This window comes from Strongylocentrotus purpuratus, unplaced genomic scaffold (assembly GCF_000002235.5).
Source record: "Strongylocentrotus purpuratus isolate Spur 01 unplaced genomic scaffold, Spur_5.0 spur5_scaffold_9, whole genome shotgun sequence".
Classification (NCBI taxonomy): domain Eukaryota; kingdom Metazoa; phylum Echinodermata; class Echinoidea; order Camarodonta; family Strongylocentrotidae; genus Strongylocentrotus; species Strongylocentrotus purpuratus.
The window spans coordinates 15,420,158-15,443,933 of record NW_022145615.1 but is presented as its reverse complement, the minus strand read 5'-3'; the positions used below and the strand labels follow the sequence as shown (position 1 = coordinate 15,443,933).

The following is a 23,776-nucleotide window of genomic DNA, read 5'->3' as shown; positions in this document are numbered from 1 at the left end:
TTGTGGAATCGATCAGAAAAGTGATAAGAATTTTGGCCCAGTCTTCTTAAAGTTACAAGCACTGTACACCAAAAGATGTATATGGGACTACGCACACGTGCATGCTCTCACAGACCAATGTATTAGTCAAAACATATTCTTTCACATGATTGGTAATAAGAGCTTCCATTTCATTTTTTGAAATCAGGGCGTTTCCAATACAGGTCTTTACCTTTAAAACATGCATACAGATGCTAAGTACCCCCCTCCCCCCTCCCCCCCCCCCCCCACACACCTAAGCTTTTGCTTTGACACATTTTTATCTCATTGACGGCCCCAGGAAGTACATGGTCTCCATTGCAGCAAGTAGCTTGTATGTATACTGTTATGTACTCTCTGTTTTTCACGATAAATTTTACAGTTTACTTTTTTATCACTTTTAAGATTTTTTTTTTTAATGGACTTTTAGTGGAGTATAAAATGTCATATACATCTTCTAGGCTACATGTGTAAAGCTTGATAATATACATTTTGATTACTACATCCATGACAATACAGAGTGAAGGAAGCCACTGGAAATAGCATATGAACATGAAAACATGTAGTATGGGTGCTTTTCTAATACACTTGTATACCGGTATGTATTCTTAAACAATTAAATATACATTGTGATCATATCCATATATGTAACAATAATTGAAATCTTTAAAAAAAAAAATCTTTCAGATTATGGCATCTACATTTCTTTCCCAAGTACTGATATTTAAATATTTATAAAAATGGCAAACAATCATTCACATTAATGTAATATGCACAATTGATCATACAAAACGCACCTACAAGTATACTATGTAATAATTTGATCATCAAAATAATGCATACCGGTAAGTGCTAATGAGTTGCATGATTTGATCTTGTATAAATATCACTTGTAATTCTTTCTGTTCAATACATAATCAAACATTTACACTTGAAAAGTGTTCACAAATATTCACAATAAACAAGGCTGTACCGTGTACATCCGTGTTCCATCGATCAATGGTTATCTTTTTTCTGGAAGAAGTCATATAATGTTCTGCATGGTGTGGACTTGGATCTCTTTTTCTTGCTGGAACTTGACCCTGAACCAGAATTACTCCTAACAGGGTAAAAAGAAAGAAGTAAACAATTTTTTTTAAAGGTAAAATCATTTATCAAATTCTGTATTTGTAGCCCTCCACAAAAAACACTAAAAACAAAGAATGATATTGTGAATACAAAAAAGAAACCAGTAATTCATCTCCCCAGAAAATTTATTTCTCCATACATCTGCTTCTTGAAAATTGTGAAATATAACTTTAAAGTGAAGTTTCACAGCACAAATGACCCCTTTAATTGCATAAAAGAGCCGAACTGTTCTTTCTAATCAAGATAACGTTCAAGTGTTTCAGGCCTGATAATTACCCAATTTAAATCAGTTTCCCAATTTTTTTGATTTTTTTTTTTTCCCCCCAGTTTTCCTGATTTTCCCTTATTTTCTCTATTCTTCCCTATTTTTTCCCAATTTTCTTACTCAAAAGGGGGGAATGTTGTTCGAAACCATTTTTTTTCCCCGCAAATTCTCTCCTTTATTTTTTACTCAAGGGGGGCGTTGTAGAGGGAAAAAAAAAACTTTATCAATTGCTATATTTTTGCCACATTCACTGATAACGTACACCAGGCCTTCTCAACTAGTTTATTAGACATGCCAAAACAAAAAGAATCTGTCCCCAGCAGGGGGTAGAGCCCCTTGAAACTGGTGGATTTTAGGGCTTTCTAAATATCAATCATAATTTCATATTGATGTAAATTTATATGTAGTTATTTTGGTGCAATAAACATAGGAAATATCCAAATAAAAGGGATCCGGTAACTTTGTCTCAGATTCTGAAACAAAAATCCTGGATTTAGCTCATGCTGCAATGATAATTATAAACCTTTAGGTCAGTCAGGAACCCCGTGACTTTTACAAGCCGATCACCTGTCTGATTATCAAAATATTTATGGCTGGAAATCAAAACCAAGTTTTGCGTTTTCCTAACGGTTTTCATAACACTACAGTCTATTGGGGAAAATGAGTATGGTAAAACCGGTCATTCAAAGATTTTTACTTTTTTGAGGCACTTCTTGATCATTTTGAAGCGTGACTTTTTGGGGGGCTTTAATAGTACACCATATCACATAAACTGATGGCACGTAGGACAGTGCATCTCAGATTTAACATTGTTGAACGATGCCTTTAAAGTGAAAATCAAACAAACAAAAACGAGACGTTTCTAAAGATTGGCAATTTAAAAATTGGTAGCACATTGTAAGCTTATTGTTGTTTAGAGCTCAGATTTAGAGTCATATAAAATAGTAACAAAATTTAAATTCCCCTTTCTTCCTCGACTGCTACTTCTTGATTTTGCTGAGTTCTTAATTTTTAAGTATATATATATATATATATTTTTGCAACAGTCGCGCGCCACTCCGAACTGACAGCAAGCGCCACAAGTGGCGCACCGCCAGTTGAGAAGGCCTGACGTACACAATATGACAAAAGAAAACAAGAAAGGGAAGATCCAATAAGGATATGATGCCTCAAATGACAGGTTGAATCCTTATCAAAGAAACCGCAATGAGCTGAGGTAGCTGTGGTCTAACCAAGATGTCCCAGGTTCAAAACCAAGTCAATGTGCTAGTGCCCTTTGGTAAGGCATTAATCCTCATTACCAAGTCCCTCAGAGATGACTTAAAGCTGTTGGTCCCCTGGTTGCTTACTTTATACATACATTTTCTTAGCAGTCGGGTAAAACAAACTAACCACCCAGCCAATCACAATATGATTACCAGGTATATATTTACATCACTCTTTTTGTTCATGGGAGATCCTTTTAGATTTGCTTAACAGATTTCCTCACAGTAATTTAGTTGCATTCATTTGGTTTGCTTTCAATTATCAGAGCTCTTTTGAACTTTGGGACTTTAGGGTCTATATGGGTATTTTGTTCAGGCTTTGGGGATAAAACATACCGGTACCCCTACCAATTGCTAAATAGTAAATATCTTTTTAATCAATTTGTTTATAAGCTCTTCATAGATACCTTTTTCTTGAATGTAGCTTCTTTGGACCGCTCTTTGTAAGCTGATTGTTACTGCTAGAAAAACTTCTTGACTTATCTGTCACAGCATACAACAATAGAAGTACGGTAGATGATATGAATTTTGCTTTACTTTATACTGTAGTTTAGCCATTCCTTTTCTTCATACCAATTTTAACCTATTTTCATATTATATTTCTTTAAAACCACAATACATATCATGTATTGGATTTGGACCACTGAATCTGTTTATGTAGCAAATAGTATAATGTATTATACTATTTGCTACATATTATATTTATTATGATGAAATGTATTCCAACAATGTTCATCATCAAATCCCTGTAAAAATATCAATTTCCAATATCAAATAAATAGGCAGGTTGCTAAAAAGAATAAATTTAGAAGAAATATTCCCTTAACAATGTAAATGCAAGTACATGCACATCCTTAGAACAAGATTACTTTTCATAATTTTTCTCTCCAACTCTCCGACTTACGTAAGCAGTCTTTTCTCCTGGTATCCTCATAATCCTTTCACTACATTTCACTTCATTCTTTTTTATCAAGTCTTAAGTGGTTTAAAATCATGTAATGGACATGCCTTACCTCTGTGGAGCATTTCTTTGATGGCCGACTTGTTGAGGCACGCATCTATATGTTGATTCAAGCCCTCAAGGGTGGAGTACGCTCTCTCCTGCCTACAGATGGGACATGTCAGCATCCGTTGTGCTTCAGCTTCCACACTGCTAGTACACTCTGAACCATATTCATCAGATTTAGCATGTGAGTTCATCTTCAGCAATTTGTCCACTCTTTGATTATTTTCTTGATTAAAAATCTCTGACTTGGAAAGCAATTCTGGATGATACAATTGCTTTGTATGTTCTTCCCTGTCAGCAATTGATGAATGCTCATTCTCTCTTCCTGAAACAAAATCGTCTTCGCAGAATGGCAGCCGAGGCTCTAAATGACTCTGACTATGGTGTGGGTTGCTTATAGTCATAGACGTTCTTACATTAGCTGCTGTGATAGCACTCTCAAAGGTTTGTTCAGAAGACAGTTCAGTATCAGATGACACTGACCTATCCACCCTGTTTACACTAACACCAACACCAACTGCTGATTGTGTAGAATCCCTGGCCTCAGGTGCTTTCTTTGATCCTGAAACAACATCCTTTTTCTCTACACGTTCCTTGTTATCAAAACTAACACCAACACCATCTTCAGTGTCGGATGTTAATATCTCAGTGTCGGGTGCTGATACCTTGGTGTTGGGTACTAAAACCTGAATTCTAGACACATCACTCACTTCCCCTGGAGTGCCAACACTGCCACTAAAGCTGTTGTTTGAAGTGCTTTCTTCCAGCAAACCCATGGTGGGCTCTGTGCAGTCTGGTGTAGGTGTAGTGACAGGTTGTGGATTATTGCTCTGCTTCTTAGCAAACATGTCAAGAATGGTTCCTTGTCTGCTCCTGGATAATTTGCTTGCATCTTGAAATGATGACAGCCTCACTCCTGTTGGTAAAAATAATCTTATTTTACATTTCGCAACTAAGGATTGAATAATTATTATTACATAGTATTCAGACTTGTCAGTATGATACGAACAAAAGTTTTGAATGAAAATATCATTGCTTTAGCTAGGGGATAAAGTTCAAGTTCAATTTATTCAAAACCACACAAAACATGATATAATCTTTTTCATAAAAAAAAGACTGGTAATAGTACATTAATCAAAATATATTAATTTGATTACATCATAAAATTAATGGTTTAGGGGGTAAAGATCACCTTTATCCAAATTGAGATACACAAAATTTAAAAGAGTTTTGCAAAAAATCTGTAAATTTAGCAAGCATTATCATACAGTATGTAAGAAAAGGGTTTGGGGAAATCTGTGCCAGGGCACTTCCAAGATAAATATACTAAAGGGGACAGATTATTGTCATAAAATAAAGAGAGAGAATGAAAAAGGAAATGTAAATAATTGTTTGGCAACCTACATCTCAAAATAAGACAGAGAGAGAGAGAGAGAGAGAATGAGAAAGGGTAATTGTATGTCAAGTATAATACATGTAGCAAAGGGAACAAGTTTTAATCTTGGGAAAGGCACCATTTCTGTTACAAGAGGAGTCCTTTTATTTGCCCGAGAATTTCATCAGAGGAAACACGCTTCTCTACTTGGGAGATATACTTATGAACCCCCGCCATAACAAACCAACATGGAATATATTGACCCTGGTATAACACACGAGTTGTCCTTACCCATCAGTCTCAATCTGAGAGGCTGGGGATGACAAGCTCTGATCTCTGTCCTGATCAGATCTCTAGCAATAGCAAAGATTTCCTGGGATGAGCGTACAGGGACCTTTAGCGATGAGGCTCTGCTCTTCACCTCAAAATTGACTGTCTTTAGTTTGACTGTCACTGTCTTGCCCTGGTGAGTTCAGAACAATAGGTGGAAAATAGCATTTATAGAGAACAGCAGCCTTGACATCACCTACATCATCAACATCATCATATCCATAAATATCATCAGCATTATTAATAACATCATCAATTATTTCGTTGTCATTACCATCACCATTATCATCATTAATTCTATCAATAGTAATAGTAACATGTAGGGTTTTATTATGATCATATATTATCTTCATCATCATAATAAAAAATAATCACCATCAAAAATACCATAATCATCATCATTACCACCATTATTAGCACCACCATCAATATTGTCATCACCATCATTAGCACCTTAAAGTATTGTCATCATCATCATTATAATCACAATCATCATCACCATCATTAGCACCATAAAGTATTGTCATCATCATCATCATTATAATCACAATCATCATCGCCATCATTAGCACCATAAAGTATTGTCATCATCATCATTGGCATCACAATCATCAGTAACTATTAGTGATAATATTCTTAGCTGATTCTTGGTTTCTTGCTCACCTGAATCTGTTCTTTTTTAAGATCCTCAGCCAGTGCTTCACAAAGCTCCATACATTTACTGTAAAGCTCACTAGGTATGCTGATTTCCTTAAATGTTCGCTCTGTACTCATGCTCTTCCTCTCACCATCCCTAAATCAAATAGATTTCCCATCAGGAAAAATAATTGATGGAATAACGTTTAAATGCAATCTCAGAGGCTAAGTATCAGATACCTGAAGCTCTTTAGTTTTGATCAAATCAGTGCACCGACATACTTGGTTTGAAAAACCATTCCTCTGATAAGACCTCTTTACTAATAAAGAAACTTTTAAGGCAAAAGATCGAAAACAACTGGGTATGTTCAACATCATCTAATCATTATTGTAATGAGGGTTCTAGCTCAAGAGTGATGTCAGCAACTATCCATCTACCATGTTAGTGGGCAAGCACAGCGTTGAGCATGAGTGTAGGTGACAAAAAAGCTACAGCTGCCCATGCAACAAGGATCATTTGTAAGTAATATTTGTGTGATATGTTTTGTTTAAAAAAATGTTAAATGTACTTTTCATTAGTCATTTTAAATTGCTAGTTGCAGATGGTTTCTTGACGGCAGCAATGATGAATTGTTTACCTCTCAACGTGTGTAGAGCCCAGACCAAGACTGATGTGAAGAAAATGACTGGATGATGTCTGGGAGAAGAGAAGATAGGAGAGAGCCCTCTGCTGGTAGAGATCAGTACAGGTCTGAATTCCGAGAGCACTCAGCATCCTCTCTGTTACCTTGCCAATACCAGATATCTGTTAAGTATTCCAAGGATAACGGTTCTTGAGTTAGCCTAATAAATTGCCAATAGAAAATGAGAATTAAAATAAAAGAGCTGAAGCATGTTTTTTCTTTCAAAAGCTGTGTTAAACACTCTCTATGTCTTGAAAAAGGGTCATCTGATTGGGAGTTTACTGGTTGAAAACTTATTTTCACACAATCAATTTGTAACATTTTGTACCTTAAAGCACTTTCAAAGTTTTCACCCACTCTCTATATCTACATGTATGTAACATATTTCCTCTCTTTCTATAATTAATTGGTTAGGAGTGGAAAGAGAGAATTAAGACAAACACACACACACAAACAAACAGACACATAGAGACAAAAAAACAGAAGAGACAGAAAGTGAGAGAGAGAGAGAGAGAGAGAGGGGGGGGGGAAGGAGACTATAAGATTATAAGAGAAAAGAAGTAATAAAAAGAAGTCACCACAATCTCTCATTTCAAACAGTTATACTAATTTTAATTTCTTAGTGAAAAGAAACATCTCACAGTATTTATGAAATATGAAATATTCAACCATGACTTCATATTTCATCTACAAAATAGTAATGATTACCTCACTGCTCTTTCATATGACGTCACCTCATTTTTTTTAATATCATTTTCAAGTTCAGGATCACAAGCAATAAAGGTTTGCACGTAGATCTAGACTGCATAGAGATATATGCGTGCAATCTTAATGGCAAGGATTTTAGCACACAAACTCGAGTGGCGCGCGATCAGACACCCTATTAAGACTAGGTCTCGATAGCGTAAACAAACTTGATTACCATGATTGGTAAGTCCCACATGTATTCTATGACCCTTTTCGGTATATAAGAGTTATAATGACTGCTTTAATATTCCAGGCATAGTTGTTTTTATAGGCTCTCGGTGAGGTTACATCGTTCTATCACCCCTAGGCACGCCTCGGGGCGATAGCAGGATGTAACCTCCCCTTGAGCTTATAAAAACAATTATATACCTCATTTTAAGATTCTTTACTAATCCTGTCTTCTGATTGGTTGAAAATGCAGTCATGTTCTTAACCATGCCCGCTAATTGAAATTCATAGTCATTTTTCCCGGCTCTACCGGTTTATATCCATTTTTCATAGCACTTTTTCCATGGCTGTGAAACGTGACGTCTTTTTGCTGCGATCCCCATTTTGGTTTACGTGTTACCGTATAAGTTTCTTTTGTGCGATGACCGATGCGCAATACCGTTAACGGTGTTTGAGTGCAATTCGATTTTGGTCGCTGCATTCAGGCGACGAATCTACCAATCCACGCAGCGCAGACGACCGATCGCCATTTTGTGTACTAGTCTCGAAAACTGTGTTGTAAACATCTACAACAAGTAGACTAGACGCACAGTCTGTGTAAATATGTTGCGAATTTGTGAATTTATAAAGTTACTGTTCATGTTCTACTGTTCTACTGGAGCACAGCTTGTTGGTGATATCATCCTGTACAAAAGTTACTGTTCGTGTAAACGTGTTTGGTATTTCCTGTTCTACTGGAGCACAGCTTGTTGGATTTCATACTGTACACAAGTTATTGTTGGTGTTAATATTCATGACTTCAAAGAGATGGAAACCTAAATGGGTGAGTCAACATTTTCCTTTTTTTCGGTATATAAAATATATATTGACTGCTTTTAATATTCGAGGCATAGTTGTTTCTATAGGGTCTCGGGAAACTCACAACCTGCTATGACCCCGCGGCGCAAGCGCCTTGGGGTCATAGCAGGTTGTGAGTTTCCCTTGACCCTATAGAAACCACTATGCCTCTCAAAGCAGTCAATATATCCTTACTATGTCTCTCATAGCAGTCATTATTACTATACTATACCTTTCTAATGGATAGATCCCTGATGAAATCCATAACATCTTCTCTGGATGGTTGTATTCTGTACTGTCCATTAGGCTTGTTCTTGTCTGAGCAGATCTTCGCCAGCATGCAGTTGGGTGCAATACCTGGAATAGAAATGATGTTGGTACTTTAACACACATCATATGATACTGATAGGCTACATTAAAGATTTCAAGTAATCATGACATAAATAAAGTTTCCTCAAATAATTCTTTGTGTAAAATGTTTTGTCAATCTAAGTTTGCACCTATAGAGTCATCCTGGTTGGTGGTTTACTTGCATCTCCTGCTGTGGCTATACAGTCTTATTCTGGAAAAAATACTGGCAGCTGAAGCATGTGTTTGTTAGGCTAAAATTGTTCTTTTACATTCAACCTCGCATAAGTCGACCTTGACAGGACCGAATGAAATGCCTCGACTTAGACACTCTTCAACTTGTGCGTAGGTCATAGAAATATGCCTTACGTATATGTTCTTACATGTACATGTATATTGTTCCTAGGCCTAGCGTAACTGGGGAACGCCACAGCGCAACACGTACGGCTGGCAGCTTAATCGGGATTAGTTTTACCTCATGCTGTGGTTTAAATTAGGATTGTTTTGAAAGCCAAATTGTGATACAAGTGTACACAGACCTTTCTTGGGTACAAGGTATAATGATTTTACCCATAAAATACTTAGGATTGTTTTGAAAGCCAAATTGTGATACAAGTGTACACAGACCTTTCTTGTGTACAAGGTATAATGATTTTACCCATAAAATACTGGCACGCCGACCGCTCCAGCCCCCTAAACCTTTCCACGTAAAATTGTGATCACAATAGGCGGTGTCAGACACAATTTTCCTGATCCATCTTGAACTACCTAGATAAGATAATTCACTTACCTAGGTGACAGACAGGCCAAGAATAATCTAGATAATTGATGGGCCATTACACATGCGCCGTTCAGGTAGATAAGCATTGTGAGATCACACGGTCAATCAAAAGTAATTTTATTAAATGCGTGTTAATATAATTGTGCAAAGGTTATGATAGTGCGTTAAAAACCATATGCCTACCAATCAGTAAGTTGACTTTACACTGACCTTTAACAGGATTTTTTGCGAGAAATTTTAACATCAGTTACAGACAAAAAAATCCAGCGAAAAATCCTGTGAAAAATCTTGATAAAGGAGAATTTTCTTGGGTAGTTGCAGTATTTTTTACAGGATTTTTGTGGGGTAATTGATGACAGACAGCCAATTTTCTAGATAATTGGCCTCTGTCTGACATCGCCTATTAGCTTGTGCAATGTAAAAGCCCAACTTGTATTTCATTTCAAGATCAAAACTCCTTTACTCCTTGTAAAACTTAGTGCAATGCAAATATAAACCCTACCTACTTTTATGGACATTGAAAAACAGAGATCATATAAAGCAAAATAGATCACCCCTCTCTCCCTCTTATTTAGGTAACTGCCCTACATGTAGTCATTAATTCATTGTTTTCTAGTCACCACAAGGTATGGTGTTCATACCTTGAAGTACAGATAAGTTTCTTAGCATTTTAGTACAAGAAAATCCCATTCATCTTTCTCTCTATCTCAAACGTGTATGGCCAAGTTATTTGGTATGTGCGGTGGTACTGCTCCAAATCTCTGAATCTACTACTATAGTTTGTTTGATCCCATGTTGATCATACTAATTAATGTGAACCATTCAGAAATGAATGAATAAATAAATTATTAAAATAAATAAGAAAAATTTGACTTTTTATTATCATAGACTTGAAGAGGTGATCCGACAAATGGGATGTCAATTTGTGCAACATTGACTTTTTAAACTTTAGTATACAGTACTACCTCTCTACACTGTTAACATCAACAGCAGTCACCAATATCTGTGCATTGGGCACTATGCAATATGCATGTTTTAGTTATGCTAGCTTCTATCTGTCAATGCATCTGGAGTTTTATTAAAATTGGGCAAGTCCAAGCTATTTTGTCCCATACATTACTGGCCACACCTAAGATTTGTTCAGTATTTCTGATGATTTTTTTCAAGGACATAGCCCTGGTAGAGCTTAAATCAGACAAAATATAAAATGAAATAATAATCTTATGTCAATTTTTGTTCATGTTTCAATAATATAATACATAATACGACGTAGCATATGCGGTGTACCTTGGACTTGCCAATGATATCATACCCAACACTCACCTGCACTTGCAGTTAGCTTGGTCTTCTGTTCAATTCTGAATCGTATCTCTCTCACCACCTCTTCACAGGTTACTCCAAATGTTTCAAACCTGCCATCTTGTCTCTTAGTCCCACATGTATTATCTTCATCCTCCACATCCTGCTCTGGTTGCTCATCCCATTCTGCTTCTGATCTAGAATCTTCTAGGCTACTTGCATTATTTGTGTTTCCATGACGACGAGGAGATTTCACTTGAATCTCTGCTGGAACACTAAGTACTTTCCCAGAAGTCACTTCTCCTTGCTTTTTGGAGACTGAGGTGAACAGAGATCGATCTACACCACTGCTTGATTGGTGTTGATAATCTCCAGAAGAGCCATAACCATCTTCATCACTTGTTCTTTCTTGGATGCTCACGTTGTTAGCGGCTTTATCAGAAGTACTCTTCTTCTCATCCTCCACCTGACCATGGTCTTCAGCTGAACAGTAAAGGTAGGTTCTCTCTTCAGCACTCATTCTCCGTCTTCTTTCAAGATATTCTGTCAGGTCAAAGTACGCTTCATCTAGGCTCATGGGACAGAAGTTTGGATCATATTCTGCCAGGATCTCTCTCACTTGTTTGCTGACAGCACGATACTTATCAAAATGGGGTGGAACAAGTACCAACTCTGGACACAGCTTCTTCCCAATAAACCCAGGCATGGCAGCACGCACCCCAAACCGTCTAGCCTTGTAATTTGAAGTAGACTAGGATGAAATGAGAAGTATTTATAAGAAATAATGATATTTAATTTTTGTCTGGTAAAATCTTTGCTACTAAAATTACAATTATTTGATTGAGGATGTTGAAATATATGGTCCTAATCCAACAAGCTGTGACAGGCCAATTTTTTAGCTCACAGATCGATATCTTTCAACAAGTGCAGCGCAGCAAAACGTTTGCAACCAATCGAAAAGACCAAAGAGGTCAGAACTGCGTAAATTCATTCAATGGTATTGATTGTTCTGATAACAGCTCACATTTTTATACCGGTATTGAATTTGGATGGCAAAAAAACAAACCACCAATTGCTTCTGACTGGAAATTTGGGTCTGATTTTGGACGAAAATCAATACAAATGGTCATGTTTGCCCCCAAAATGACCAAAATGACCATATTGATATTTAAAAGAGCTTCATTTGACTGCTTTCTCTAGCATCAGGGCACATATTAAAGGTAAAGACCAGTAATGGTCATGCGATTGCATTGTGAAAGAAACGTTGTGGAATCGATCAGAAAAGGTTGATCATCTAGCATCTAGCATCTGCAAGGTTCTGGAATCATCAAAAGGATAAGAAATTTGGCCCATTCTTTGTAAAGTTACAAGCACTATACACAGAAAGATGTATATGGGACTACCCTATATCTCTCACAGTCCATGAGAGAAACAAATTTACCAAATATATGAATATTCTTTCACATGATTGCAGTTATTGAGAGCTTCCATTTCATTTTTTGAAATTGGGGCGTTTCCAATACTGGTCTTTACCTTTAAGAATAGGCCCATCACATCTCCTTCGCTGATAATAACAAGTAGAAAAATTACCCCTGACCAAAAGGGACTATAATGTTTAGTTTTGGCCAAAAAAGTTGCCAAGATGACCAAAACGTTGAGAGTGGGGTGAATACAATTTTACCCCTGATAAGCTTCAAACCTTCCCGACCAAGAATTTTGATAAGAATTTTGATAATATCTCCTAGGGTATACACTGTACATGGTATATGACAATGCCACAGCTGATATTTCTTGTTGACTTTCTCACATGCATCATGTGTAATCAACAAAACGAAGGCGTCACTAGATGGCGCTATGGATTGTGAATCCACAGTATTAAAATTCCATTTTTGTATAACACATATCAGATTATTATAAAACATCTCTATGCATTTCCAAAGGACTTTCAATATTTTTTAACCCAGCTTTGGCTCTGGCCACCGTAGTGCTCAGTGCATTCAAGAAAAAAATCCTACTGAAAACCTATTTCCTACAACTGGGTCAAGAATGGAAAATATAGATTAATGTCTTGCTGCAGCATGGATTCAAACCCCATACTGTGTGGATCACAGTCCAGAGACTTATCCACTAGACCACAACACTTCTACTAGGCCTAATTAAAATGTTTCAGGCTAAATATTTTACATTAAAAATTAAATAATTAACATCCTCATCTCAACATCTCTAACGCAGACATGCTATGCTTTTGACACTTGAAATAAATTAACATTTTAATTGAGTAATTGGACTCGTGCAGTCACTCACTCTTTCACATGACTGCTAAGAAAGCAACATTTGTTTGTAAATAAGCAAGAAGAGGATCTGCTGCTGTACATCCTTTCCAGGAACTTGGATAGAATTAGGTATCACAGAAGAGCTGCGTTGAGTGGGGACACACAGAGCTCAACCACGCAAATTCTCTCTTTGTAAAGGAATATTTTCATATCATGGAAAAAATAAATATTATAAAATTATATGTCTCTCGAAAGCTCAGGATTCTGTCTTTCATGTCATGTCATTTTCATCAAAATCCATTAATTACTTACGACACAGTTGGTTGAGATTTACCCTCTAATTCGTACCGTCTCACTTCGTTTGTCACCATTTTTTTTTTACGGCCGATTTGTATCCCTAGTTTTAGCTCAATTCGCTTGAACGCCATTTGTCTTTGAGTTTTTAAAATCCACTGGTTGGAAAGAGCACATCTTAAGCTTTATTTTCATATAAAAACTGATGGGGGTATGTTTTAAAAAGATCGTTAAAAATCAGAGTGAAAAGTTTGAAACAATTTTTCTATATCAGAAAAACATACTTTTAATTCAATTTTGATATGAGAAGAAAGAGAATTTACTGGAGAATACAATCATGTAAATATTAAGAATGACCGCGAGATGGCGCTAGAGCGCGAATCCGATGAGTACAGCTGTACCCTGAGTATGTACGCACTGAGCGAGAGTGACTACAGCGAGCAGACGCCCACCTTCGCACAGGGACCCGAGGCGCCACGTGGCGCCTCACCGCACCCGCCGATTGCCGTCCCATCAAGATCCGAAACGGAGCACGAATCTGAGGCTTCAAATATCGAAACTGAGGCAGGATTTGCAGCATTTGGCCCCCTGTGCTCCCCCTGGATTTGCCACTGCCATACCCTCTATTGATGTGCCAAAATTCATCCCCCTACCATTAACGGTTTTCAATTTAGGCAGACTTGAAAACGCACAAAAAAGCTTAAGTGTGCTTTAAAATATGAAGTTTTAAGAGTTTAGAGCCATTTTCAAATGCCATTTAAAATTAATTTAAATGGATTTGATGGTCCAAACTTACAGAAATAATTAAGCTATATATATACCCCAGATATGCCGAAATTCAGCCCCTCTTGATAGACACTCTTAAATCTAGCCATGTTTTAAAACCCATGAAAACTTGTTCCGGCGACGCAAAAATAGCTATTTGTCACACGCACAAAATGGGCTTCATATAATTATTCAAAATATTTCACACAAAAAAATATTTGTCTAAAGAACCTGAAAAAAAATAGGCACGTAGAAATCCATACAGAGAACAGATTTCTTGAAAAGAAAGGTGATGCATCAATTAATTACAAAATTATGTCACCTTGAAAATGGCTAATTGTCAGTTATAGCCTAATTACGCAAAATTTGACCATTTCGTCTCTTATGTAAGTGGCTGTATTTTCAAAAGTACTTTTTCAAATTTGACAAATGAGGTATCAAAACTCCTCTTTCCATGTGCTCTAAAATGAAATTGGCAGGGGAAATGAAATGTAGATACTTTCAAACTTTAGCTGTGATACCTAATAGAATGTGCATTGCCTTACTAAAGGGCACTGGCAACACCTTGACTTGGATTTTGACCCAAGGACCTCAAATTAATAGGAGTCTGCTCTCCTACTGAGCCATCACATCTGTATCGAGCATTGGGTAGACCAGCTGGACAATACATTTAGGTTTAGGTAAACAGGGTAGATACAGTACCATCTGTACAGAACCCATGCTAGTGAAGTAGATAGCTCAGACGTGTCAGACAATGCACTGTAAATATGGGCGGGCTATGCCTACTTACCAGCATACCCATGCCTCCAACTGCCATGGGTTTCTCCTGTAGCTCAGGGTCATCTCTCATCTCAACAGCGGCATAGAACATGTCCATATCAAGATGAACGATGATCCTGCTCAAATCTCTGCTCAGCTCCAAGTCTCTTACCATCTCATCAACCTGACATGAATTCAACAAACACACACAGCTGTTTACTATTACACAAAGACGTTTATTCTGTAATATTATCCTCAAAATAACCCATGACCACTGGATGTCATGGCCTTTAATTGCACTTACAGCAAAAAAAATGCAAAAGCCTTTTTTCTTTTGCCTTGGTGCCCTTTTCTAATGCTTTTCTCTTGCAATTGGAAGATGCCAACATTGCTACTAAATTGGTGTATTCAAAGCTGTGACATTTTCATGAGCGAAGAAGGCTATATACCAGTATGTCCCTCAGCCCCTCACTCTAATTAACACCATTTAACACCAAGTGGTACCCTAGATCTTGCAGTATATGTAAATGTGCTTTGGAAAATGAATGCCACTCTTTGATCCCTTATAAATAGCCTTAGGTGTCCCAACTGGCAAGAGCTAGGGTCCCTGCCCTTTTACCTAAAACTACCCCCATTTACAGAGGGTTTTTTTACACATAGGACTTGCCCCTTGAATTGCCAATTTAAGGCCTGGTCGCACATAAGGAGTTTCTGTCTATGGGACACAAGTAACATGATTTTTACCCCCTCAGAAGCAATTAATATTGTTCAAAACAATCACTTGGTTCAAACAAAAAGAAGGGCTTGACACTTCACAATTTTTTTCTTGAGGGTCCAGAGAAAAATTAGTACGGGCCTTTGTGCACTGGGTCTCTGTTTGCTTTGTGATAGCTTGAGGCACAATTGATACTTGTTAACAAGTTAATATAAACTTCAAAAAAAATTTAGGGGGAAAATGCCATACATACAATTGAATACAAAATAATGGTATTTGTTTACCAGCTTTGCAGTGCAAGAAAATGATAGGGTAAGAATTCTTTGTAGATTTTTTTTTGTGAATTTGGTATATAAAAGATATATGGAACTGCCTTAATATTCAAAACAAAGCTGTTTCTATACTGGCTCTCGGGGACCGTTGTTACATCCCCTTGAGCTTATAGAAACAGTGATGCCTCTCATAGCAGTCAATATAGCTATACTAGAGTTGTAACATCACAGATATCTCCAATTCCGTTTAACTGCTAGTCAAAACCGGACGGTTTTCGGCTAAACGATTTTATATAAAAAAAATCATAATAATAATAATTTTGTTGTTGTTGTTAATTTGTGTTTTAATTGGATAATCAAAAGAAATCACATTATTAACAAATAATGTAAATAATTAGAAACAAAATCACTGAACAAAAAAACAGACTTTACTGTCGGGCATGCTATGGAACTATGACTGGGTTTCACTTTGTTTATGAAGCTAATGAATCTAGTACGCAGTATTGGGTATTGCAGAGGTCATGATTTGGGATTTAAATGGCATCAGTGAAGTATTGTGCATGTATTTCAAGGCTGGGAACTTAGTTTTACGAGCCAACTTCTCAATCTATAATCTTGCAATTGATTGTTATCGTGTAGATTGTTGCTTCGCAATTCAACATTCTAACAGTCGGGGCTGATGACTATAATTAATGTCGCCCAAACTTTTTTTTTTCAATGATTTTGTTTCTAATTATGTACATTATTTGTTGATAATGTGATTTCTTTTGATTTTCCTGTAAAAAAAAATGATTTAAAAAAAAATAATAATAATAATAATTAAAAAACGGGAAAACGAAACCGTCCAATTGAAAACGGATAGTGCCATGGACCATCGGATAGCGGACGGTTAAACGTTTGACTACAGCACTAATCTATACTATGCCTACAAAGTTTGAAAGAAATCGGGATAGAGAAATAGACCTAAAAAGCGATCACAAGCACTGCGTGCAAAAGAAATGGATTAGGAATTGATATGAAAAAAATGCACTTTGGGGAAGAAGATTACAAAGAATAAAAATAATTCTGAATGAGAACGATTGCAATAAATTTGGTAGTTGTTAAATTTATTTAACTTTCCATACAAATGGCTAGAACATACATTCCACAGATAATAATAATAATAATAATACATTTATAGAGAGCAGAAACTATCCAACATTAAGTACATATTCTACTACGCTACAAGAGCTCCTGATAAATTTACAGTTATTTGAAAAGATGTGTTTTCAATTTTGATTTAAAGATATTCACAGATGATGATTTCCTGACTTCAAATGGTAAGTTATTCCAGAGTTTTGGGGCTGCACAAGCAAATGCTCGATCACCTATCGTTATTTTTGTTTTGATAGATGGGATCTCGGCAACAAAGTATCTCGGGAGCTGCGCAAGTTGCATAAAGTCATTACCTGAGTCAAAGCAGCTTGTTTTTCAGATTCTGTCAGCTGAGCAAGCTTCTCCATCATTTTGTTGATTCTTTCTGTTGTCTGCTTCTCTCTCTTCTTTTGATTGTCATAGAACCTATTTAACAATGCACGAAAAGATTATCAAGTGCATCTTGATTATGAGTATACATGCAAATCAAGTGTGCATTTTTTAAAGAATTTACATTGGCATGGTGCCTAATAAATAAGTTTAAAAAACAGGAAAGAGTCTAGTGGATATACAAAATTCTTGTGCTTAAAAAAAAATGGGCAACTAGCCAAGTTACAAAATGTGTAAGACAATCATAAGATCATTTAGTTAAATGCTTCTTTTAAATCTCAATTTCTCTGGCCCTTACTTTCATAAAGTCTCTCATTGTTAGCTTCTCTCTTGTTACTACACTATCCCTGTTACCTGACAAAACATTGTCTTGTATACATTCAAAATAGTTATATTTAGACTGTATATTCATTCAGATTAGTCCGAATTAAAAAATAGTGTGTAAACAGAAGAGATAATGCATTTACATTTTACAATATTTTTTTGAGAAGTAAAATAGTATTAAAGGTATGTTGCTGCTTTTGACAGCTTCATAAACAGAAATCTTTTTTAGAACATGTCTCTCCCCTCCCCCCCCCCCTGCTGTATCTCTGCCTGTCTCTCTTCCTCTTCTCTTTCTCTTCTTTCACTCTGACCCCCTCCCTTCTTCCTCTCTTCCCCTCTCTCTCTCTCTCTCTCTCTCCCTCTCTTCATCTCCTTCTCTTACCTTGAACCTTTTGATGCTTCCATGATTATTTTATTGATCTTCTCCTTGTCTAGGCCTTCCATGCCAGCCTTATTTGTATTTAGGTCCATGCTTGAAACCCTGCTGTTGTCTAACTGCAAATCTTTATTTCCTAAGAAAACATGTACATGAAAAAGAATGAGAGAATGGAGAAATTTGGATGGATAAGAAAATTTGGTAGAATAAACATGAAAAATACAAGATAGTCTTAATAAGTTAGGATATTTTGTTTAATTAGAAATAAAACATATTCCTCTCTCATTAGAGATGAAATATATTTATTGAAAGAAAATTGGAGAAATGAGATTAAATAACTTTAGATTAGACAGATAAGAAAGGTATATGAATTATATATATCAAAACCCAAGACATGAAATACCAATATAATGTATAAGAAGTACAGAGAAAATAAAACACAATAAAAAGTGAATTTGATTGCACAATAGACTACCTTAATTACTGATCAGAAAACAAAGAAACAGAATGATAGTGTGTCTATAGTTTAAATTTGTAAAATAATTACCAGAAATGATTTGATGGCTGCTTGGCACTGAAAGAGGAGAGGTAAAATGACCTGCCTGACCTGGGAGGGTTGAAGCGGGCATTGCCCAGTTTTCATCATCTTCCTCCTCTTCATCTACATGTATCTCTTTCCAATCTAAACCTCTTGATGGTGGTGTATTCATTCCTGTTGATGTACAAATAATGAAAATGTTACCATGGTAATCAAAAAACTATGAACTAGGTGGGCATTACAAATTAAATAAACATTAAGCTTTATGGTATCACATTTAACATTTATTGTGGCCAATGTGGCATGACCATAGTTCGGCGGACTGTCCCATATCTCAAATATCTGTAAGGTTTTGAAAATCTGATATCACCAATACCCAATGGAAAGAGGCTAGAGGAATATAAAATTACCTAGTGATGAAGTTTTCTCTGTTATTGGATGTGAACAAATATTAACTAACCGACAAAAGTCTGGAAATCTCCATTTTGAGAAAATATGTTATCCATAGTAGGTTTAAGTTATGACTGTCTTGTCGTTGGTTTCGAGAATGCATGAATGTACTGCAGTACAGTGCTGCTCTTAATACACAGTCAGGCCAGGGGCACTCCAGCAAAGCATAGAGGGTCAATGCTAATGCGTATTGACCTCTAGCGCTAGCGCTGCACCACGTGATAATTCTATAATAGGCAGCAATTGCACACATAAAAAGTCAATACACAAATATCACGCAAATGCACACAATGATGCCGATGTAGCTGTAAGCAAGTTTGATCTAGATGGCCTAGATCTAGATGGATCCGGGCCAACTCGGACCAGGGGACAACTCGCCCAGCTGCAAAAACGGTCATTTTTTGTCATTTTACCCTAACTCTAACCCTAAACCTAAACATGCAAAAACTGACCGTTTTTGTACCTGGGCCGAGTTTTCCCCGGCCCTGGTCCGAGTTAGCCCGACTCCAACTCGGCCCAGGTACAAAAACGGTCAGTTTTTGCATGTTTAGCCAGGTTTTAGGGTTAGGTTTGGAATTAGGGTTAGGGTTAGGGTTACGGTTAGGGTTAACTCCGCCGATCGCTCGAAATTGCTGAATATGCACGACTTGAACAGAGCCCTTCAGTAGGCACATTCATGGGGCACTAGAGGGCGCTTCGCGAGCGTACGAAAATCTGAATGGCCTTGCTGCGGTGGGTCGGCAATAATCAGCCCAAAACTTGGATATGGGAGGGTGGAAGGATATATCTTTTTTATAATGTTATCCGGTCTTACCCCTAACCATCCTATGTTTAATCTATGTAGAAATAACATGGGAGTACGATAAGAGAAACATCAGGCCCATTACTGATGCAACTTTTTAAATATTAGCCTAGAAATGACCACCAAACGGAAAAAAATGACATTTTTTTCCGACAAATCTTCATAAAATCTGAGTTATAAACAACTCACAACTAGGCTCGGTAATGCAAATACGATTTTCTGAAAATTCAGGTGTGATTTTTTAAGTTTCTTTTAAGTATATTTCTGCGCATCGCAGCGCAAATTTTCTTCACTGCTTCAAAATCACCCTTGAAATTTTTTTTTGCAACAAATTTGATACGGGGTCCGCGAGTGTTCCCCTTTCCTTGCGTGTTGAAAGTTTGGTAATACAAAGTTTGCATAGACTCGCGCACGAAAAAATGGCTCGAAAACAAATGTCAAAACGAGAAATAAACAAGCTTTTGTATAGTTATAAGAGATCTACCGAGGTTTCTTTGTCGATATAATTTATTATATAGTCCCAATTAGAATTCAGAATTATCTCACTGAAACCGACGATGTTCTCGATCGTAGTTATTTTCACTTTGCCAGCAGACGTTCTAGCATGGTTTTGGCAAAAAGCTAGCCCGCCACCTTCCCACCTCGAACCTTTCGAGTTCCGCTAAAATTGTGCGCTGCGGAGCTCCGAGGGTGCGTTGGTATCGCTGGCAAACTCTCGGGCGGCTAGCTCCCCACGACGGACCATTCGCGGTATGGCGAGAGTGTGTGTGTGAGATACGATTTTGGATTCGAGAACGCACGTACCACAACCGTGCGCGTCATTTTCAGCTGTCGAATGTCTACGACCAATTTTACATGTACGATTTTTAGTACAGATACTTGGTCAGTTTTCTTCTTATATCTTTGGTTTAACAACATTTAAAAATATAATTTCTTCAAATTTGCTCCTGACTCGGTTCAGACTAATTGTCTGATGTGTTTTCAAGTAAATTTCTTGAATATATTTTTTTGCATGAATTTGCCTACCTTCAGCTTCTCAACCTCGTGCATAATCAGCGATTTCGAGCGATCGGCGCTCGATATCATGAATATTCATATTTTCTTCGCCACTGCCACGCATGCGTACCTTCTCATCGCTATTTTGGATCGACGCTGCGACATGGAAGAATCGTTGGTGTAGTATCCCGAATTAACCTTTTTTTCCCATCGAAGACTTCTTCAAATTAATCATTCAAGTGATTGGAGTTGAGCCCTGAGGAGTCGTGCACCCTATGATGTAAAAATTGTAAGTACTCCCTTTGCAGATTTAACGATAATATCACCCAATCGGCTGTTTTACTAGCCCACACGAGAAACCAACGAAACCAACCGAAGCTCCGACGCCTGCGGCGCCGTGTTTGAGCTTCCCGGAGTTAGGTTAGGGTTAGACCGAAAGCTTCAGTCTCTATACCGTCGGTTGTTCCACTGAGACTACGTCTGGCTCCACTAGACCTCCGGTTATAGAGACTGAACGATCGCCTATGCCAGCCTATGTTGAAGATATCACGGCTAGATTTTAGCCGTTAGGCCCCTCCCACAAACATGAACAAACTTGCCACGGCCGTATTGTTACGCCCCAAAAATCCCCCAAAATGTCATTTTACCTCGTGCATATCCAATTTTACATTAGGCCTAGGCTATAATACATCGGTTCCACTTACTAACTTGATTGAAATAATCCGTTTAATGGTCCCTTTTAAGGAAATTATGGGTCAAAATCGACATCCATGTTGAAAATCTTGCAAGCCGTGTTAAACTCTCGCTGCCGTCAATCTCATCCCTCTAGTCTACGCCGAAGGCAAAATGATTATGAAGGAAAAACTGTCCGCCATCTACACGTTCGTAATGGCGTTATCACAGTTTTTCCTTCATAATCGTTTTGCCTTCGGCGTAGACTAGAAGGGATGAGATTGATTTAGACGACTCCGTGCGCAGCGAGAGTTTAACACCGCTTGCAAGATTTTCAACATGGATGTCGATTTTGACCCATAATTTCCTTAAAAGGGACCATTAAACGGATTATTTCAGTCAAGTTGGTAAGTGGAACCGATGTAGTATAACCTTCTCCTAATTTTAAATAATCAATGCATGAGGTAAAATGACATTTTGGGGGATTTGGGGGGCATAACGCCACGACCTGAAATGGCCGTTGAGTTATCAAGGGAATGTGTATAGACGGTTTCCGTCTCTAAAGAGAGAGCCGACCCTACCCCAATAAGAGGCTAACGAACGAAAGAGACGGAAAATTCGGTCTAGGTTAGGGTTTGAGTAGGGTGTCTGATCGCGCACCCGATGTTGTGTGCTAAAATTCTTCCCATAGAGATTACACGCATCCCTATGCAGCCTACGTGCATTGCGCGACCATGCAAAAAAAGTCAATTTTTTTTTTTCAAATCGAGATTCAAACCTTTATCAGTTGTGATCCTGAAGGTGATAATCAATGAATGAGGTGTCATATGAAAGAGCAGGTGAATTCCAATATTTCCAAAGGGGCGTAGCCCCCGAAATTCTAAAAATATCTTGGTCAAAACAGCAATTTAAACATTGTGTCCTGGCTAACTCTGAGGTTTGTCACTTTTGAGATATGACGCCCCGATCGATAAGTAGTCCCAGTCCTAAGGAACAATTCTATGTGATTATATTTTCGCTAGCCCCCAGGGATCACAACTGATAACAGTTTAAAAATACCCTTCTCGCTATTTGGTGGATCAGCTAATTAGGAGGCGTGCGCTCCGCTCAGTCCAAACCATGGTTACATCGCGTAACATCTCCGCGCACGAACGAAACCCCAAATTATAGTGACTGAAATTATGGTTGGCAATTCCCTCGATAAACCCGGAAGTGAATACACGTTATAGTCAATGGCAATATCGCGGAGACACGTGCGTTGTCTCCGCGATATTGCCATTGACTATAACGTGCATTCACTTCCGGGTTTATTGTGCGACGAACGCCAACCATACTAGTCAATCGCACATGTCTCGGAGACAGCGTAGCTCAAGCTGCAAGTCGCGGATTGGCTTAGCAGCATGCGTACGATATGCATACGCTTGCATATCGCGCGATACAGCTGTTTGGCTAAATTTAGCAAAACAACATCACTCTGCGTGGACGTCTTTTTCGTCGATTTTGACCAAAATGATATGAATATACCAGCGTGTTGGAGGGGCTGTAACTTTTGATAGAAACATCGGTGAGACTTGAAATTTGAAATGTATTATTCTGATAACATTTTTTATTCAAATATCAAACAAAAATGGTGAAAAACGATCCCAAATTGAAAATTGAAAAATCGTTCAGACACCCTAGTTTGAGTTAGGGTTAGAGTTAGGGTAAAATGACAAAAAATGACCAAAAATGACCATTTTTGCAGCTGGGCCGAGTTGTCCCCTGGTCCGATTTAGCCCGGATCCATCTAGATCTAGGTATAGATCTAGTAGATCTAGGTCTAGGTGAGTGAGTAGGCCGTAGGTCTACGTTTGTCACTTTGTGATTTTAACATGAAAAGCAATGTGTGGGACATGCATGCCAAAAACGCTGGTTAACTTTTTAGAACTTCTAGAAGAACGCCAAACAAAAAAAATGTAATCTTACCTGGGCTTCAGTGGCCGGCTTTAGTCTAGATACAATGAAGCAAAATATGTAAACTGATTAAATGAACAACAGGACAGGTGCATGCATCAAGCAGCTTCAGTCTAAATAAAAATAACACCGTTCAACCAAGTATCACTGCTGCACTGCGCGCGCACAAAAAGAAAT

At 37.6% G+C, this 23,776-nt stretch overlaps 1 protein-coding gene across 1 annotated transcript; it reads right to left on the bottom strand.

Annotated features, from left to right (window-relative positions):
- Positions 1-280: 280 nt before the first annotated feature.
- On the bottom strand, positions 281-23,776 carry LOC754579 (DNA polymerase kappa). The gene is made up of 13 exons (XM_030976593.1): positions 23,612-23,776; positions 18,736-18,900; positions 18,195-18,324; positions 17,413-17,524; positions 15,009-15,161; positions 10,911-11,637; positions 8,691-8,815; positions 6,662-6,828; positions 6,051-6,180; positions 5,349-5,520; positions 3,690-4,598; positions 3,084-3,159; positions 281-1,117 (listed from the first exon to the last, which is right to left on the bottom strand). The coding sequence occupies exons 2-13, from the start codon at positions 18,896-18,898 to the stop codon at positions 1,015-1,017; spliced, it is 2,967 nt and encodes a 988-aa protein (XP_030832453.1). The 5' UTR covers positions 18,899-18,900; positions 23,612-23,776; the 3' UTR covers positions 281-1,014.